Genomic DNA, 20,464 nt, shown 5'->3' with positions numbered 1-20,464 from the left:
CTCTGTTTTTTTTTTCTTTTATTTATTAATTTAAAGGCAGGGAATTTTAATTTTGTTTTTTCAGGTTTTTTTTTTAATTATTTATTATTTATTTTTGGTTTGGTTAGAAAAACAGGGGTTGTCTTTTCTTTAGCTTTTCTGTTTGCGGACACACTGGATTGACCTAATCGCCGGTCTATTTCCAATTTCTTTACTTTAAATGACATTCAACTCCTTTCTTAATTAGGATTTATCATTCTATAATTAGCATCAAATTACATATTTATAGAAATAATTAAATAAAGTAGTTTTTCGACATATAAGTGTTACGGATCCGTACTTTCAATCTAAAAGACATAATTATTGAATAACGTAACCCTGATCTAAGATCTGTAATATATTTTTAAAATGTAATTTTGTAATGATTATTAATTTTTTTAATTTATTATAAAATAAAAAAAATTAAAAGAAATATGTTAATATAGAAGTACAGGAATGTCATTAAATTAAAAGAGTTGTACTAAACCGTCATAGCCTAGGAGCCTTCTCTTTTCAAGGGATTTGTGATGGCTACATTGGATTTGTAATAATATTATTATAAAATTGTTGTCCTCGCCTTCTCTACTAAGTATTTGTAATTCTGTTTAATAAATTAATTTTTAACCTAATTAAATATCATTAATTATCTTAATAATTAATTATCAAATTGTTTGAATTAAAGATATTTTCAATATCTTACATAAACATGTTACACAAACCTAAGTATATTATGATCGTTAAAATAAAACATATAATAATATGTTTTTATAAAAATGAAATATTTATCGTTTAATTTAAATCAAATTAAAAATTATTTCGGATATTTTACATAAATTTGTTACAATAATTTAAATATATTACTATTTGTCAAAAAAACAAAAAGTATAGATTTAATAGCCTAAAAAACAAGCATAGAATATGATTTGACCCCTTTTTTAGCTATTTTAATTTGGACAAAGTAGGTCAGAAGAAAAGTCTCTTGCAAAACCTTCTTTTTCTTTTTTTGGCTCCTTTAAGTCTTCGTTACCAAAGACTTCATCCATGGTTGACTTGCTCAAACCTTTCCCGGTAACCAATCACTGTGAATTTTCTTGTATATTTCGTTTCACTATCACTACTGACCACACTTTATTCCAACGTCTGATTAATGAATCGTTGGATGTCTTAATCATATTGGTTAACCAAAGGGACATGTTCCTGAATGGATAAGATATGAACGTGCTACTAGTCCCTCTCCACGTGCCTTTTAATTGGAGAATTTATTGATGGTTGTTTGGTATTTTAAAACAAACCCGAAACGAAATAATACTTGTTGGGTTTTGTTTAGATTGACAGTTCGTATTTTCGTATTTTAATCGTTTTGTATAAATATAAGATATTTTTGAATTGTTAGTTAAAATTAACGATTTTCTTACTCTTAATATTTAGGTTTTCCTTAAAAGAGAAAGAGAAAATTTTAGCAAAATCTTGAAGAATACAGGAACTTACCAATTTTAGGAACAAAGAAAATTGATGATTGTTTGATATTCCTAAACGAATTCGAAACGAAATAATATTTTTTTATTTATTGGATCGTGTTTAGATTGATTATTCATGTTTTTATATTTTAATGATCTTGTATAAATATATAAAATATTTTGAACTATGTTTTTGTTTTTCCAAATAGTGTAACAAAAATTTCTTACTCCTAAAGCTTAGGTTTTCCTTAAAAGGGAAAGGGAAAGGGAAAGACTTTGGCAAAGTCCAGAAGACTGCATGAACTGACCAATTTTAGCAACAAAGAAAAATTGATGATTGGCTTTCGTAATTTCAAGGCAATGGAAGGCGGCCTCCTCGGGAAAGACACGTGTTGATGGCTCGGCGGATTACGTAGTAACCTGCGACGTAGGAAAGCTAATGCCTAATGAATGTGGCTGAAGGTGATGATGTTTACGTATAAAACAAAGAAAAAACAATTGGACATACGGATGCTTATGGTTACCACATGGCATGTTGCATGCCACTTGTCAAACCCATGACTGGAGAATTTATTGGCTGGCCTGGCTCTTTAATGGTGATGAGGCTAGCTAGCCTCACAACTGTTCACTCTGTAAATCTTGCTATAATTCTTGACCACGTCATCTCAATTAAAAAATTATTTAAATTGAAATTACCAAATTAATAAAGTACATGACTCAATTTATCTAAATTATTATATAGAAATTAAATTCACATTCTTTCTTTTTATAAAACATAAGAATTATTTACATAATTTGATCAATAATACATTAACTATAAGAAATAGTTTAATCAATGCTTATAGCTATAGAATGACATTTCTCTAGGAAAAAGAAGCTTTCAAGGAATTGATATATTTCATTGGATATTATCGCAGAGTATATTTGCATTGGGATATGCTCACATATATTTTTAACACGAAGATTACAAACAGCACTATACTGAATCAAAGAATGACAAAAGGAAATTTCCGTGGTGTACCAGAAGCATTGTGAGGTTCACAGGCTGGCTTCTTCCATCTTCAAAACGTGACGGGTTACAGGCAATGATACTGACTCAAGCTAAAGCAGTCCGGTACCGGCAAACGCGGGCAGAGCAGGATGAAGTAAGGTGGCAAAGACAAAATTGTGTATCCAAGATGTAAGATACAGAAAAGAAAAGGCCTTCTATGACACTTGAATCTTTATAAGAAGGTGTCAGCCCAGCCACTCTTTTTCATGCTTCAGCAGCAGATGGGTTTAAGATGGCGGCATTCATCATCATTCTTGAAGAACTAAATTCAATTCCTCGGCACATCTTGCTATGGCACCACCTCTCCTGTAGTAACACAAAGAAAATGAAATTTCATCATGGTGGCTCTTCACCCAGCTAGGAAACCAATTATGCTACTCTAGGCTTCAACAGCTGGATGTTCAAAGCATATAAACATCATGATAGGCAAACTGCCGCTAAGGATATTGAGTAATCATTACAACGTCAGCTGCAATTATGAAATTTATGAAGTACGTTCCTAAATCCTTTTATGTAACAATATCAGCTGCAACAACTCCAATAGCATCTCACCTTACAAGTGGTGGAAGAAGTTTCTGAATCTTTTGCAGCTGCATAAAACATTGATTGCAACATTCCCGCCTTTGTTCAAATTTTGAAAAACAGTTAGTTCATAGTGGCTCCGTCAAACCCATAATATTATAGTCGAGAAACTGAAAAGCAGATATCAATAAAATAAGTTAATCAATAGCACCTCTGCTCAGCATGAAGATCAACGCCAACACCACGTCGGGCTGAAACAGTAGAGCGTATCATTGGACCAAAAACTGCTACAAGCTTCAGGAGCATCTCCAATGAGACATTTACATGCCTGTATATTCGTATCACAAGCACAAACATCAGTATGAGCATCATAAGGAGAAAGGCCCATTGCTTAAATGTTGAAAAATGAGGTACACCATAAATCAAATTTGTACCCACATGCCCAAAAGGAATTCATATCTTGATACGCCCTTTATTATTTTATTTTTCAAGAGATGGAAATTTTGTTCTTGAAAGCAAAGGATGGAGTAAATCTCTAGAACAATATCTTCCCATACAACAAACTACAAGTTTATTTTGAAAAGTACCTTTCCATTTTGCTATCTAATAAGCCCATAAGCACAGGAATTAGGCCAGAAAACAGATCTAAGGTGAGAATCTCCATTTTTTCCATGAGAACACTGATTACATCTGCTTGCACCTGCACCAGAAGTAATTGGGTCTAAGCATGTGAGAATATGCATGACACGCATCTAGTTACTACTTGTAACCATCATTACAAACAGAATAAAGCAACACACATGAAATCTTCCCATAAATACCCACAGAATGATCTGGTAGCTTCCGCAAGGCACCAATTGCACCTTTAATGTCATTCTTTTCCCAAAAATGCCGCACCACCTACAAGTTCACCATAAAAACAATTAAGAAATCCGACCAAAAAATGCAAGAAAAATATCATGTAAGAGGCAAACAAAGTACTGAAATTTCTTTTCCGCTTTTCTTTTTACTAAACTTAAATTGCTTTCTTTTCTCCAGAACAAAAGTTTGCCACCGTCACAGATGTTTAGATGCATATGCACATAATCTAAACCATAGTTACTTGTACACTATTGCTGCACTCATTGATTATGTAAGTATCAATATCTCTTTGCCCAAAGCTATAGTAATTCCAAGAAAAAGAAAAGCAGTAACAGCTACAAAGCAACTGCTGAATATATCCACAAACAGACAGCCAAATTTACCTGCAACTTTGTCAAGCGTGATCGAAGAGTGCTTAAGAATGAATCATGTGTTTGCATCAGACTTTCAGTTATGTTTCCATCATTAGCAGAGATTGATTCCCCCTTTGAAATTTGGCTTTCAATAATAGTGACATTCACATCATTAGCAGAACTCAATCCCCTCCTAGAAATTTGATTTTCAGTAATAGAACCACTTGGTCCATTCCTATCATTAGCATAGGTTGCTTCCCTTCTAGAAATGATCCCATCAGAAACAGAAGTTGATTCCCTTCTAGAAATTTGGTTTCCAGCAATAATCCCATCGGAAGCAGAGGTTGACTCCCTTCTAGAAATTTGACTTCCAGTAAAGATGCCACCAGATGGAGAAGAGTTTGGTTCCCTTCTAGAAATCTGATTTCCAGGAATGATCCTATCAGGGGTGATGGTTGATTCCTTTCTAGAAATTTGATTTCCAGTAATGATCCTATCAGGGGTGACAGTTAATTCCCTTCTAGAAATTTGATCTCCAGTAATGATCCCATCAGAAGTGGGGTTTGATTCCCTCCTAGGAATCTGACTTCCAGTAATGCTTCCCTCAGAGCCAGAAGTTGATTTTGTTCTAGAAATTAGACTTTCAGCACTTTTCCCATCATTGGCAGAGATTGATTGTGCTTCAGAGATTTGTGTCCCTCCTTTCTGTCAAGGTAAAACATGAGAAATAAATTTAATTCAATCACAAAAACGTGAAAGTACATGCACATGTAAGTTTGTCCAACTCTGTTTAGACAGCTTTTTATAATATCTGGATCATGCAAAAACTGAAATTTAAAACGTGGAGAAAAGATACACTTAAGCTTAGCTTGGGCAAATCCCCCTTTTAAGAAGGCAAGATCATACCATTATGGCTGGTGTACTATCTGTTTCAGGTACCACAGGCAATGTACTGTTAGTTGTTGGATCACCACTGCTGTTTAATCTCTCTCTTCGTTCGAACTTCTCAACCAGAGTGCGTGTTCTCCCTGGAACAACAGCCACTGCCAAGATAGAAATTTAGAAGGATCAAAATATATCCAGTTTTGTATCCTATGAGTAACATAGGTGCAAAAAGAAAGAGTAAAACCTCCATTGACAAATTTGACAGAGTTTGAGTCTTTGTTGCAATTGAGGGATTCATTACCTAAAAACAATTAAAAAAAAAAACTAATCATTAACAACTATAAAATAAATAAATATGCCATAAATTATCACAAACAAAGACGACAAGGAAAACAGAAAAACATACATATGCATTACCATAACTGACTTAAGAAGGAATAATACCATGATGTACAATAAAACTTACAAGTTTCTTGATTAGGGGGTGTCTTTGCTGATAACTTCTTTTCAGATTTCTCTGTAACACTCTTGATGTTTGAATCCTTTTCATCACAGGATTTTCTAGCTCTGTCCTCTGATACAAGCCTAGTTTGAGAATTCAGATCCATTGAGCTGTCTAACGCACTTTTTGTATTGCTAAGAGTTCCTGATTCAACTGCAGCTGACAGCTTTTCAACCTCGAACTTGTTAACAGACGGTCTTCTAACATGAGCTGGTCTGAGCAACATGCCTGGTTTTGTCCTTGAAAAGGTGATAGATTCTTTTCCGGAATTGATAGAGTCTTTCCCAAGAGGGCTGTCCTGTGGTACAGCACTAGGTGTGATAAAAGACTTGTTACCTGATTGTCCATTAGATTTAGCGTTAACACCTGTTCCAGGACTCTGCTTCTCAGCTGCAAGATTACTTATTTCACTGGCATCGAATGGGAATACCACTTTTGGAGAATTTAAAGAGCCAGCTTTATGTGAAGTAATAGGAGGATTACTGCCAGCAGCTTTTCACAGAAATTGGAACATCATGTCAGGAAAAATGTAGCTTAAGAAATCAGAAGGGGACAAAAATTTTACATTTGGAAATTAAATTCCCCTAAAATTTATTTGTGTCATCATTGGAGCAGCCAAGCTCCACACACATGGATACTGACCATGCTAACAAAATAACAACAATCAGTTCAAAGAAAAAAAAAAAGCGAAAAGAGAACTTACTGTCAACATATATGTTCTTTATTTCCTTTGTGTCATAATCAGGAGACATGGGCCGTGATCCCAAAGTTGACCTCATTCCACACCCTGCTTTCTCCAAAGAATAACTTCCTTCAAGATTAAATTTCTTCTCCGTGAGGTCATTTCGTCCATATGGCTCAATATGCTGAGACATGTGCAAACAAGGCTTTTAAGAAGTTAAGACCAGTAAGTTTTTGCTCATGTTCAGAATTTAAGAGCAACACTTCAAAATTGAACCAACAAAAAGGGAATGCAATGTAACAAAAGGATGATTGTAAATACCGCTACATCTGCTACCCAAACCCCAACAGAATTCCGATAGAACGAGCAACCCAAAAGTTTGCCTTCATTAATGCAGAGGTCACCAAGCGTTGACCATCCCATATCAACAGAATCATGGCAAACTACCGGCTCCCATGAATAAACCTACAATTACGACAATGAAATTTGGATGTTGGCTTTGTAATTCAGGTAGAATCAAACTCGTTTTATAATCAAAAGTTCAAACCTTCAAATCATCATCTAATCCACAGAATAGGGTTCTTCCATCAGGATGAAAGGTAATTGAGCGAACCCCTGTGGCCTGAAAAGAAGGAACATTAACATTTTATAGAAGTAATGACAAAATGCTTTGTTATCAACAATGGAGTTTTTATTCACTTCTTATTTTTCCTTTGAAGTGACAGAATGTGTTTCTCAAATTTGGGTACCAAAACAGGACACTTATGCATATCCAACACAGCTTTGTTCAATTTTTGTAAGAAATTTGCAGGATCATGCCAAAACAACTATGTTCATTAGGTTATATAATATGTCTTTAATACAAAAACATTAGGTTAAGTGAAGAGTAGAGTAAAATAAGTTTTCCTGGCATTGCACATGGTAGTACCTGTTGGGCAAAGCAAAAAAAGTTTTTTTTTCTTTAAAAGAAAAAGAAAAGTCCAAACCATTCTATGACTTCTTTCTATTCCTCCATCCAAAATAAATGAAAAATTAAGTATCTTCAGCAGAGAGAAGGGGAGGAGGGGGAAGGGAAGCAAGCTTCTATTGTTGTAACTTGGAGACACATAAGCTCAAGTACCTCAGGTCTGGAAGATCCAATCAGTTCAAAGGTTTCTAAATCCCAGAACTTTACTGTTCTGTCTGCTGAACCTGAAAATTTGTCACATATCAATTACGATATTCCCAAGAAAATGCTGGTTTCGAGAGGCATAATGAGAATTAACAATTGAGATATATTAAATAGATTTTCCACAAATACATTGAAAACTGAAAATTTTAAGTCTTTGCAAGCAGGTTAAGAAGTCTATCACATACCCCCACAGCCCCACCTTAACCTGAAAAAATTAATTTTTATCAAGCTGGCAATGACAAGTAATACAGAAAAAGGCAAAGGCATCTATGATGAACTCACTGACTCCTACTGAAATCACAGACTTACCTGTGGCCAGGAGAAACTCAAGAGGATGGAATTCTATGGAGTGAATATGCCCTTCATGAAACTTGAAATCATGCAACAGTTTTCCAGCAGTAAGATCCCACACCTATTCAGCAGTGACAGGACAAAAATGATTAGATAGATAGTTGATGACTCATTGCAATGCAGATGATTGTGCAATCTCTAATTACCTTTACAACATTATCAAATCCACCAGAAACTACCCAGCGACCATCAGGAGTGAATCTAATTGTACTAATGCCTCGAGTATGGCCCTTGTATGTGTGAATGCATCCCTTTTTTCTGATATCCCAAATCTTTAGATTTGTGTCCATGGAACCAGATGCAAAGAACTCACCAAATGGATGGAATTCCATGGCAGTGCAATTAGATCTGTGACCGGTTAGTCCTCGAACCACTACACTTCAAGAACAACGTCAAGCATTTTACAAGTTAATTATTACCCAATTCCTAGTTGGTATGAAAGCTGATGATCCACATGTTCCTATTTAAACAGGTGAAAGTTCAATGTCCAACATTGTTATGTCTAACAAGCTCCTACTACCATACTGTTATCGTTTGACATCAAAGTGAGAGAGAACAATATAACAGGATGTTTCAATGAGGCTCTTAACATGATTTACTGAGGAGAAATCAAAGACTTACTCTTTGTTTCTTCCAGATCCCAAAGCTTTATCACACCTGTAGATGCTCCAGCAAGCACCAAGACTTCTGCCGAATCAAAAGCTAAAGATTCCACTGGACTAGTATGACCACAAAGACTCTGCATATTAACACATATGTACCATTTTATTCAAGATACAACATCACCCTTACTCTTATCAGCATCAATTGATCCAAAAATGTAAATTCAAGCAACAAAAACAATTACTGCATAAGAGAAACTATCTGAAAGCTAAACTTGGCAAGAATCTAAACAAGAGAGATGCATCTAAAAATTACCATCAGAGAAGTGGGTTTCCCAATTGCCCAAACATTGACTTTATGATCATCTCCGCCTGTAATAAGAAGCCTACGTGTCTTTTTTCCCATACTTAGACAATTCACATTTGCGGTATGTGCCACAAATTCCTCTAAATTCATTTCGTCAAGGAACCAAAGTAAACCAAATAAGGCCCCCAAGAGCCTGTAAATTTTTATTTTTAGATAAACGAAGCAAACTTTTATAGAACTTTCTCTTCAACTTGAGATTAGTTGAGCTCAGACTAGCATTATCTGGAATCTTTACAAAAGCTTAAAGATTTTCACTAGAACCAAGACTTGTTACTTCCATCTCTTTCTTTTCTCCTTTTCCTCTATGTTCTTAGCTAGCAAACTAGGCAAAACGGCCTGATTTAATCAATAAAAAACAAAATTAAATTTTTTTAAAAAAAAGAAAAACAAATTTGAGCTGCAATTCAAAGTAAAAATTGCAAAATAAGCTCAGCATTCAATTCAGAACTTACTTAAATTTCCACGACAGCAGCTGATTCAAGCTAAGCATTTCAATAATAATAACAATAGCAAAAAGAAAACAAAGAACTAGAATTTAAGCTTAAAGGATACGCAGCTTATATCCACGCTTCGCCATTTTCCACGAAACTAAATCCAACACGAGATCGGAATCGAAACTTGAACCGCGATTCTAATCTCCTTTCACTCGATAAAGTGTTCCTCAAGATTCAACTAAAAAGTCGAAAAATCGAAAACTTAAAAAAACAAAAAAATGTCTACTATTCTTGAAATGCAAATCCACCAAGAAAAGCTAAGGAATCAAATTCCGTTGAGAACTTGACAGCCCCTAAAAATCAAAATAAAATTTTAAAAAAAAACAAAGAAATCAAAATTTCAGAGGAAAATTTCTTCTTTTCATATGACTCGAAAAGACTATGCAGAGTTGGAATTTCAGATTTTCCGCAGCCTATGATTGAGCCCGGGTTTTTTACTGTTCATCCTTCTTACCAAAATGCCCCTGGCCTTTAGCTGTTGGAATAGTTAAATTACTTAATTACCCATTGTTCTCTTCTTGTTGACGCGTCGGTCGTATGCCTTGTTTCTCTCCCGTGGTTTAGGTTTCCTTGTCCTTTTCCCCCTTCCTCTTCTTTTTCTTATTTGTAATACATTTTTCCGTGGACATAAATAAATTTGTTAATTCTCACTTTAATGAATTTTTTTACTGCACTGAAAATGATGTTTACAACAGTAAGAAAAAGAAAAAAAAAAAAAGGAGGGGGTTTGCGGCAATTACAATCTGATAGATTCCTTAAAACTAATTTTGTAATTTGTTTCAGAATTAAGAAAATTAGACTGATGTAGACATAAACTTATAAATTTGTTGACTTTAAGTGGTTAGCTTGTCATTTGGTTCATTAACTACTTTAAGTAATTTACTTTTTTTATTTATATATTTTTCTCATAAAGAAAGAAAATAATGAAGGGTGGCAATAGGGACCTTTCAATGAGTATTTATAGATATCCAATCCGATTATATTGTTACAAAAAAAATAAAAAAAAGATTATTGGTCTGAAATTTATTAAATAAGTAACAATCATTACAGTTTATGTTCATGGTTCATGGCCCATCAAAGTTATGATTATTAGTAAAAAGGAGGATGATGAATGAAATGCATGGATACTCATTGATCCCGAAAACTAAGATTTTTGGGCAGTGTATTTAAAGAAGAGAGATGCAATGATTAGAATGTTGAATTGCCATGAAAACAAGCTTCTTTTGGGTCATAGGGGGGTGGGGACATGGTTGGCAAGAATGAATAAAGAAATTATGTGTATGACCACATCAAACATCAAAAGCAACCCTTTGCATTATATTATATAGTTTACAATGGAGATGTAGTGCAATTGGTATCAAACAGAAAGTTGTCTATAAATAGTTCAAAGAATAGGTTGCAGAACTCATCCAACATTGTGTTTTAAGCACCTTGTACCTAAAAATATTCTGCAGAAGTCTGGTCAAAAGTCAAGTTTGATCAAGCTAACTTAGTTGTTGTGTGGGGAATTTAGATTCTGAAGGCATGAAGGAATGTTCCTGCAGGAACACATGGATCATAAGATTGCTGTCTAATGAAATATGAAGGAAAATTGGAAAATGGATAACAACCCTGCCCCATCCCCCCAGTCATTTTCTTTGTTAAATCAATGCAGGCCTGGAAAGAAATAGGTGATCTGGTGTGCGTATTGATGGTATATCTCTTCTTTTCTGAAAAAAGGGTGTAAAAGAAAGAGAGTTACCAAATGCATATGGACAGAACTATCCTGCAGCTGCCAGTGCCAGGGATAAAATGGATTGAGCCCATTTCCAACATAGTAGATGAGATACTTATCCCTTCCTGGGTCCTTAACATCATCTTCAGATTAGTTCTTCCACCAAGAATTTTTACCCAAAGATATTGACAAACATGTTGGTCCAAAGTCATCTGTCACCTGCTAACTGATTACTCTGATTTTCTGACTGTCTTGTTCCACCAATCAACGGTGATTTGGATTTCAGTCCCACCAAACTCCCCCATGTATGTATACAAGGAATCAGGGTTTCAATCTTATGAAATCTAAGGAAGTGTGGGTACTGTTTTCTTCTATTTATTGATTAGACATTTGGTATTCTTTCGCAGTTGTATGCACGTTATCCAAGTGGGTTCACATGCTGCTTAGTTTGTTTAAATCTCATCCCCATCCCCATGTGGATCAAAACAAGAGATCATTTGACTGTCAGGGCACAATCCGACATCTTAATGCTTACATCTCAAACACCCATCAAACTCCGAGAATCTGTGTCTTCAACTTTCCATCCTTTTTATTTAGTTTTGACAAACTTCCACTTTCTCCTGTTTCATTTTTTCACAGAAGGCCAAAGAAAGAAGACGAATCTGTCAGAAAGAAATTTTTTTTAAAAAAAGGATATATCAGTCAATGGATTAAAAGTTAAATACAGTGAACATGGCCATTGATATAATCTAGTTAGACCTTAAATGGACCACACTGGAAAAATACAGTTTTGGCAGAAGAATTAATAAACAATAACATTAGCACCTCTCCATGGAGAAGAAGAAGCAAAACGGGTGAGGCCTAAAAAATTTGCTGTTAGCCTTGACTATAAATTGCAGATAATATCACAGAAGGCATCCGATGAGCTGCTGACTCGAGCAATAAGCACCCTTCTTGGAGAGTTTCATCAGATTGAACTTCATAATCTTGTAAATCACTCACTCTTCTCAAGCTGACATCTCTTCTGCTTCATTTCCCTTTAATGAAACATTCGTTATACAGCCAAAATTGCTCAAGATTCGCCTCTAAATCATGTGCAAAAGATCCTGGACGATTTCAGATATTGGTGGTCTGAATCCTGGCTCCCACTGCACGAAGATTAAACATAAGGTGCCTTGTAGCTCTCAATAAGAAAAGTAATAGGAAGACAGCATTAAGTAACCTGAAATAGGAGTGTGCAAAGTCGGTTTCGGTCGGTTTCGGTTCGGTTATTCCGAAAATCGATCAAAAATTTCAGCCATTTTAACCGACCAAACCGCACCCCCCCCTCAAAATCGGTTTCGGTCGGTTTTTAAGGTGGTTGGTTCGGTCGGTTTTGGGGCAGTTTTTATAGACTGTGGACTTAGTTTGATTTGGGTTTGGGCTGTGAAGGTTGACATGGGCTGTAAAAGATCCATAGAGTTAACTTGGGCTGTGAAGAATCCATGGGCTAATAATGGTCTTGCTAATAATGATTAAGGATCCATAAGCAGCAAATGATTAACATTTCATGGGCAGCAGATGACATTAATTCTGTCGGGCTAATTCTTGAGAGAGTTTTATGCTTAACAATCCATGGCCAGCAAACAGCCAAACACAATGACACATTGACAAAATAACTAACAAAAAAAAAAAACTATGGTTTACCTTGCAGTGGCAGTAATTTTGACTGAGAGGCACCAGTTGAAGAATGGAAGAAAGCCAACTTTGTCAGTGGCTGCTGGTTTAGGGCTTAGTGAGAGGGAGAGTTGGAGCGGCGGAAAGTAGGGGAAGGAGAAATTAGGGGGGTTGGGGGAAACCAGAAAGGGAATAATAGCAGCAGAAGCTGCTATTCTTTCTTTACCCTTATGGGTGGCGGGGAGGGGGGGGGGGGGGGGTTAGTGAGGGGTATTACGGTATTTCCCCCCCTCTTGGAAAAGAAAACAAACATGACCGACGGTTATTCGGTCGGTTCGGGGGGGAAGGAGTCCCCCCAAGGGCCGGGCCGATTGGCCGACGAGGCCGATCGGATCGACCAACGGTTGCTATTGCAACCGTCGGTTACATTAACCGACGGTTTCAGTCGGTTGCCCGGTTGCAACCGACCGCTGCCCACCCCTAAAGTGAAATGGAAGAAGTTTGGAAACATGCTTTTTTTGGATTTTGGTTATCCTATTCCCATTTTAGCTTTAAGTAATTTACAATTTAATTCCCCTTTGGCAATGGAGTATTTTTTCTTCAATCTCCAGACAAAGTGTTAATAGAATATATGCATCCCTAGGAATGATCTCTCTAAAGGCAATGCTCCAAAGTCATATTGCAGAATCTCACTATCAGAAAGAGCATGCCACGAAAGTAGAAACATAAAAAGAGGGAGCAAGAAGTTCACCTGTACACATCTAGATATTATATCCGCAAAGCGTGACAATGACTTCACTGGGTACACTCCTTTTAGAGCAATGTCAACCATCCTAGCTAACGCATCAATATCATGAAGCTGAGGAATTGCCCATCTAACAAGAAATTGTTCCCCTAGAGGCCGTGACCTAAACATGTTAATACAAGCTTAGTGCAAGGTAAAAAGTTCAAATGATTGATAAATTACCTTCAGGCAAATTTCCATATGTATGTGAGATTTGGCTAACCTGTCAAAGGATTTTCGCCCTGTGAGAAGTTCTAACATTACAACACCAAGGCTATAGACATCACTCTGGCAAGTATAACTTCCTGACTCAATTTCTGGGGCAGCATAACCGTAGGATACAAAGAGGCTTCCAGAAAACTGCGAATACTTTCACCAATATCAGCCACAATTCTATATGATAATTTATAGAGCAAACACAAACACATCTTGGACTCTGTCATGTGATTTAATGAGTATGTTTGTGTTGAATAATTAGTATTTTGTATTGACCAGCTTCAAGGTATATAAATGGGACAGGAAAATTTTAGTTAAGTGCCAAGATACCAAACAAAATCAGCAACAATAAGCAATACTAGGAAAAACAATTCCTGCCCTCCCAGATAGAGATAAGGATCCCTCATGCCTTCATTTTGAAATTCCTAAATTTTACAGGTTCATCTCCTTAACTGATATTCCATTATAGTGTCATACCATCCATACATCTCATAATTCTTTAACTTGTCTGCATTATAATTTTCTCCAATGTATAGTTTTCTTACTGTTCAATTGCAGTAACATTAATGTCCACTGAAAAGAGCTAATGAGTTTAATTCAAACAGACTGGTCTGAAGTCTCCAACAAAAATTTTGTATTATTAACAACTAACATATTTTGTATTATCAGTAACTAATATATTTGTGGAACCTCAAATCAGCAGGATTTGAATATCACACATCTATATACATATTTGCACCCAAAATTACCTCACTTAAAGAGCCAGATGACACCAAAGGAGCCAAACCACATTCTGAGACACGAACTGCAAGCTTGTCATCAAGGAGAATATTTGCAGACCTGATATTCTTGTGCACAATGGGTGGCTGACAAACTTCATGCAGAAATCTTACCACCAGCACCCCAAAAAAAATTAACAAATAAAAATTACACTTAGTTTCCGATTGATTGATGGATTAAAACTAAGAGACTAATGACAATCATATAAGCCACAAGCAAGGAATTACAGGCTCTTCTGGGGTTCAACTATGCATCATATAAAAGATGAGACAACCTGCTCATATATCCAAGGTTAAAGACAGCATTTTTTCCCCCATAAAAGCACATCAAATTTCCTTGATTACATAATTAACGGGCTCTTGTATTGCCAATATATTTACTTACTGTAGGGCTCTTGCAACTCCAAGCGCCACTCGAACACGTGCATTCCAAGAAAGTTTCTTACGGATCCCATCGTCAACATGCAACGCATCATACAGCGTTCCATTTCTGCAGTACTCGTAGACTAGTAACCGTTGCCCATGCTCATTACAGTAACCCACAAGCTCCAAAATGTTAGGATGCCTAAGTTTATAGATAGTAGATACTAATTCAAGAAATTCTGCATCATTCTTCCACCTAGAAGCTCTAGTATCCAGTTTCTTGATGGCAAGTATCTACAAAAGAGTAAATAAGAATGTCAAACATAAAGCCAATAGAGGTTGGTGAAACTTGCTGGGAAGTCAAATAGATTTCTATAATCAATGTAAAATCTTGCAATGAATGGTTTGTCTGGCCAGGGAACTGAAAACAAGACAAAAGAAATTAGTACCTAAGACTGAGAGAGGGAGGGGGGGGGGGGGGGGGGTGGTTGATTTGAAAGGAAGAAAGCATGATTTACCAAATTCTGTTTGTTTATCAATTTAGCTTGTAGCATCCAAATTTGCTTAGGAGGAAGAAAAAGAGTCACCATCAGTATTGATTCCGTCTTTCTCTCTCAAGAAAAGATGGAATAACAACGAAAGCAACATAAAAGACTTGAAGCAACGGGCACAAAATTTTAGAGGAAGGGGCCTGAGCCCAGGAACCCACTCAAGTTTTCTATCACACTTTTCAAAAAAAATAAAAAAAAGTATTCTATCACATTGTCCTCCTGCGTGGAAATTATCTTACCTTTCCATCTGGAAGCTCAGCCCTGTACACACTGCCGAGCATGTCTTCTCCAATAAAATTTTCCTCAGCAAAGCTATTTGTATACTGCTGAAGTGATGCGACGGTGAAGGCACTCATAGAAGATGAGTCCTGACCTCTAGAAGAGCGAACACCTCCATTTACTCCTGCTGGCATGATCGGGCTTACACTGACCTCCTCTGCGGAGGGAAATAAAGGAGGAGGTAGTGGTGGCCGTAGTGAAACGGGCATCACATCCACACCTCCCTTGTTTGTTTCATGATTTTTTTGGGTCCTTGAACTTGAAGGCACCCTAATTACATCAGCAACCTGTTCATCTTGTAACTTCGAACTTATTCTCATTCCTCCACTTTCTAGTCCATATCCATCGACCGGCTTCATGACTGCCTCTTTAGCAACTGTTAAATACGGTGCCTTTTCAGTTACGTAGAGTATGAAAGGAAAATAGAGAAATAGAGAACTTTTACAAGGTCTGCCACAGGGATAGACTATTATTAAGTTACCTTTCTCTGATTTATTAATCTGATTAAGCTTCTCACTAGTATGCCTGTCAGAATTTCTGTTCACTTGCCTACGTTTACAACATCTCCACACGAAAAGCAGAAACACTACTAAGACAACAAGTGCTATAAGCCCTGCAACAGCAATCCAAATAACCCTATCATTTGTCCAAAATTTTCTTGCTTTTGCCCACTGAGGTAATTCGACACTAGAAGGTGCACCAGCTGGTCCCCTGGATCCTTCTAAAGGAGAGGGAGCCCAGGCTATATATGGAGGGAGTGCTAATGGTGGTGAAGGAAGAATAGTAGTATTAAAGGGATTTCCATCTTTCCTGCAGAGAAGATGTCATGTCATCATTAGAAAGTAGCAGGAAGACAAAGGGTTGTGGCAGGGGTGGGGGACCTGGATTTACAGAAACTTATACCATACTTATGTGCACTTGAATAGCAGTATGAAAATCTGAAAAATGTCAAAAAACAATCTGAGGATTCACCTGAAATTTGGAATATTTAGTAACTTAGCAGGTATCGGACCAGAGAGTATGTTGTTCTCAACATTCCTACACAAGAAGAAAGTGACAATTTGTAACAATTTCAGGTTAATGCTACGTCATTTGGTGATATATTTGTGAAACAAACATTGAATGGGGAAAAATCAGAGGAAAAAGAGTACAAATCCGATAGGGGAAGATCCTGTAGAACATCAAGGAGCCCAGAAATTATGTTGTTCTGCAAGTGCCTGCCAGAGAAATAGTATATATAACCCTAGATGCTAAGAAGCATATATGTAATCCATGAAAACTTTTTGAGTGAATGAAACTAATGACCTCATATTTTAATGAAAATATTACTCACAGTGTGGTAAGAGATGACAAGTTTCCAAAAGAGGGAGGCAACTGACCACTCAAATTATTTCCTGATAGATCCCTGAACATAAGGTACGGTCAAAATTTAACCTAGAAAAATAAACACAAATAGACACTATATTATATAAAGAGCTTACAAATCAATCAAACTCTTAAGCTGTTGAAAAGAATCTGGTATTGCTTCACTTAAATGGTTATCATCCAAATACCTGTAGAGAAGGTACAATATTAAATAATAATGAGAAAATGGTTACAGCTTAATAGTACAATTTCAGGATAACAAAAGTTTGACTTAAACTTACAGTTCTGTTAGTTGTGTCAAGGTAGACAAAGTAGCAGGGATGCTTCCATTGAATTGATTACCTGAAAGATAACTAAAATAAGAGAAAAATAAAGCTAATTAAGTCATGGAAAAGCTTAGTGAAAGAAAAGTGCATAAATTACTGAAATCATTTGCTTATCAAGTATAGTTTACAGATAAAAATAAAGATTGCAGTCAAAACATACAAATTTCTCATGGTGATAGGCAAGTTAGATGGAATACTCCCTCCAATTTGATTGTGACTCAGATCCCTGCTCCATAAAGCAACAAAAAGTAGCATAAGGCTCTACAAAGAAAAATATAAAAGCTTCCAGAACAAATGAAATAATATATGATATTTGGCAACTGAAACTTGATGCTTCCTTCTCATCCTTCTTTACATGATATACATTCATCTGCATAGAAATCAACCATTTGGACAACTCTTTGATTGCCCCAGAAGCACAAAGCCCAAACCAGCCGACATGAAATATTAGAGAAAATGATTTCCTCAGAAGATATTGTCGACATTCACAGGTGACCCGAGAAAGAAACGAGTATAGCGTGTTTTGATGCATCACCATCTATAAGAGATTAAAATGATTGGGAACATGTTGATTATATATGATTGAACCCTAGTCATCAATGCTACTATGCACATCACCTAAAAACCATATATCAAAAAGGAAAAATGCTTACAGCTTTATTAATGATTCAAAGCCTCCAATGCCTTCATCCAGAACTCCTCCCAGGTTCATGCCACTCAATCGTCTGAAAACCAATAAGCTCAACAAATATTGATACAAAATTTATTGATGAAGATAGGGAAAACAACAGAAAAGGAAAGAAAATCCATGTACAGTTCTGTTATATTCGAGAAGACACATGAAACGCCCTGCCATTCTTCCCCACATGGATCTCCTCCAACAGGAATCCACCCAAGAAGAGGTGGGGAACCCAGAGAAGTATAAAAGCTATTTATTGCCGAAACTGGGAGACATACAGAAAACAAAGAAACAATTACCACAGGCTTCCAAACGTCTTGCTTTGAGAAACTTCCAGGTTCCAACATTTTAATTAAAAATTCTGACCAAGCTTAAAATCTAAAAAAACAAAAACTATGATTCACTGACATTTGCATGAACCCAATGAATGAAGTTAATAACTGAAATGACAGCAGCCATAGGCTAATTAAAGTAGATAAAAGCTCTTCCCAAAACTATCATTTAAGCTTCAGCAATTCTAACAGAACTTGAGAGTTGAAACAGCTCACAAAATGCATATATCCAACCGAAAATGAGGCTAAACAAAAAAAATTTTTGAACTTTTTTTTGTTATTTTTCATAGGAAATGAAGCAAACAAAGCAAACTGCAAGTTAGCACACTCTACTTTTTCACACTTTCTATCCCTTTCCTCAAACTTTCCCCACAAACAAACACAGCATCACATTCAACAATAACCAAATTGGAAAAAGAATAAAAAAAAGGTGGTGCAAACTTGAGCTAAGATACTTTACCATCACGAGGGTCAGTAGTTCCAGCAGAAAACGGCACAGTCAAAAACAACACCAACCCAACACACATCATCCCCCAAGTCACAAAACCCATTTGCTTGCTTAACAACAACCTTTAAAAAAAAAGAACCCCAACTTTCTCTCCTTTTCCCAGCAAACAAGCAAGAAAAAAAAAACCAGCAATGTAAGTAAAGAGAAACAAATTTGAATTTCTGGGGTTTTGTTTTGTTTTGAAATGGAAGGAATTAGATAAAACAAAGATAAGCTATGAAGATCTTTTGGGCTATGGGTTAGTGGCAAAGCTCAGTAAAGTACAGAAAGGAGAGAGTAAAGCAAAGGGAGTGTTTTGTTTTTCTAAGCGCTCGCTTTTCCATGCTGTTCTGTTTTCTGTCAGACTGAGTGACCCCACTTTTCTCTGTCTTAAAAGTACCCACGACCAACCAACGGCCCTGTAATCTTGTGACTTTTTTTTTTTTTTAAATATTTAGAATGTTTTGGATACGGTCATTTTTTAAATATTGTTTTTCAGCAAATTCCATTTTTTAAAATATTTTTGCATTAAAATATAAGTGATAAAAATCCATAACTGTATAATTATTTTTATATTATTTTTCGTTAATAATATATGTCAAAGATATTTATGCAATTTTAGTAAGTAAAATTAACAATGAGGATAAAAATTATAAATAAGATACAAATTAATATATATTTACATAATTTTAATTGAAAAAAATCAAAAAATGTTATCTGAAAAAAGAAATCGAAATAAAAGTGAACGGTAGAATTCGTTTATCTATTTATAAATTTAAAAACAATAATTATTTTCAAATAATTTTTTCTTTTATCTCATTAATTTTTTTTTCAAATTTAGGATGAAATATTTTAAATTATTGATAAAAAGTTTCCTGGAATTCAGACGGAATTCGGAAATTAAGGTTTTTCAATGGATGCTGTGTGGCCATCATTGTCTCCGCAAAGAAGGAATCTATTATTTTATTCATTGTATCAATGATGTGATTTGTCTTGGTGGACATAATTTGCACCCATTGCGCCTTTCATGGTGCAGCTACTAATCCAATAATAATCACCCAATTTAATTTAAATTTTAAATTATACTTAACAAATCTCTTGATAATACGATTGTTAAATAACTGGCTATATGACTGTTTAATGTACTAAAACTATATATATATATATATATGTGCGTGTTTATTTTATGAGTTGATATTTTTAATAAAAAATTATATTCATTATAAACTTAATACTCATCCCGTCTATTATTAATATAAAATTCGTAATTTTTGTTTAATTTTTTTCTTTTTATTAGTTTTTAGATGAATATGTATCAACCCTTTAACAACGGTATAAAAAAAAGGTTTGAATTAAGGAAAGTGCATAACGTTCGAAAATGCAAAAAAAAAAAACACGAGTCATGGATGGAGCCTACTATTCTTAAACAAAAAATAAGACCCTGGGGCTTAAACCTTAGAGTCAACTAAATGAGATAATGTTAGTTGTATTAATGCAACGGTTGGTTTTGACTTTATTATTTGTCTCCATCATTCCGCTCCCTTTCTATAGTAAGTCCTTATCAAACCTTCTTTGATCCCTGACTCAAAGAAATCCAATATTTATAATTATATATAA

The 20,464-nt window shown here is 35.5% G+C and overlaps 2 protein-coding genes across 5 annotated transcripts; both read right to left on the bottom strand.

Annotated features, from left to right (window-relative positions):
* Positions 2,338-9,758, bottom strand: LOC18596920 (katanin p80 WD40 repeat-containing subunit B1 homolog). 4 transcript variants are annotated; one of them, XR_001928484.1, is made up of 18 exons: positions 9,375-9,758; positions 8,772-8,902; positions 8,475-8,592; positions 8,000-8,226; positions 7,812-7,914; positions 7,452-7,522; positions 6,879-6,953; positions 6,653-6,796; positions 6,353-6,515; positions 5,614-6,141; positions 5,392-5,448; positions 5,169-5,305; positions 4,293-4,967; positions 3,849-3,948; positions 3,636-3,748; positions 3,260-3,376; positions 3,079-3,147; positions 2,338-2,832 (listed from the first exon to the last, which is right to left on the bottom strand). XR_001928484.1 is itself a non-coding variant. In XM_018123195.1 (18 exons), the coding sequence occupies exons 1-18, from the start codon at positions 9,397-9,399 to the stop codon at positions 2,775-2,777; spliced, it is 2,886 nt and encodes a 961-aa protein (XP_017978684.1). In that variant the 5' UTR covers positions 9,400-9,757; the 3' UTR covers positions 2,338-2,774. The 4 variants fall into 4 exon arrangements, 3 of the variants coding, with proteins under 3 accessions (XP_017978684.1, XP_017978685.1, XP_017978686.1); XM_018123195.1 differs by having other exon boundaries at positions 3,874-3,948; positions 9,375-9,757; XM_018123196.1 differs by lacking the exon at positions 5,392-5,448 and having other exon boundaries at positions 3,874-3,948; positions 9,375-9,757.
* Positions 11,694-19,161, bottom strand: LOC18596919 (protein STRUBBELIG-RECEPTOR FAMILY 3). The gene is made up of 16 exons (XM_018123221.1): positions 18,821-19,161; positions 18,164-18,293; positions 18,003-18,074; positions 17,510-17,575; positions 17,305-17,376; positions 17,140-17,211; positions 16,992-17,063; positions 16,810-16,875; positions 16,631-16,696; positions 16,140-16,468; positions 15,619-16,034; positions 14,851-15,122; positions 14,436-14,574; positions 13,694-13,830; positions 13,438-13,594; positions 11,694-12,178 (listed from the first exon to the last, which is right to left on the bottom strand). Exons 1-16 carry the CDS (start codon positions 18,909-18,911, stop codon positions 12,116-12,118), a joined length of 2,220 nt encoding a protein of 739 aa, XP_017978710.1. The 5' UTR covers positions 18,912-19,161; the 3' UTR covers positions 11,694-12,115.

This window comes from Theobroma cacao, chromosome 6 (genome assembly GCF_000208745.1).
Source record: "Theobroma cacao cultivar B97-61/B2 chromosome 6, Criollo_cocoa_genome_V2, whole genome shotgun sequence".
NCBI classification, from domain to species: domain Eukaryota; kingdom Viridiplantae; phylum Streptophyta; class Magnoliopsida; order Malvales; family Malvaceae; genus Theobroma; species Theobroma cacao.
Note: the sequence above shows the minus strand (reverse complement) of the source record. Positions and strands in the feature narration are given on the sequence as shown.

Coding starts and splice junctions, on each gene's coding strand:
- LOC18596920 (XM_018123195.1), bottom strand. CDS start 9,399: ATGGCGAAGCGTGGATATAAGCTGC. Junction 3,377..3,635: donor TTAGATAGCAAAATGGAAAG/GTACTTTTCAAA, acceptor ACGAATATACAG/GCATGTAAATGTCTCATTGG. Junction 2,833..3,078: donor CTTCTTCCACCACTTGTAAG/GTGAGATGCTAT, acceptor GTGTTACTACAG/GAGAGGTGGTGCCATAGCAA.
- LOC18596919 (XM_018123221.1), bottom strand. CDS start 18,911: ATGGGTTTTGTGACTTGGGGGATGATGTGTGTTGGGTTGGTGTTGTTT. Junction 14,575..14,850: donor GGAGTTGCAAGAGCCCTACA/GTAAGTAAATAT, acceptor GCTGGTGGTAAG/ATTTCTGCATGAAGTTTGTC. Junction 13,595..13,693: donor GGGCGAAAATCCTTTGACAG/GTTAGCCAAATC, acceptor TAACATGTTTAG/GTCACGGCCTCTAGGGGAAC.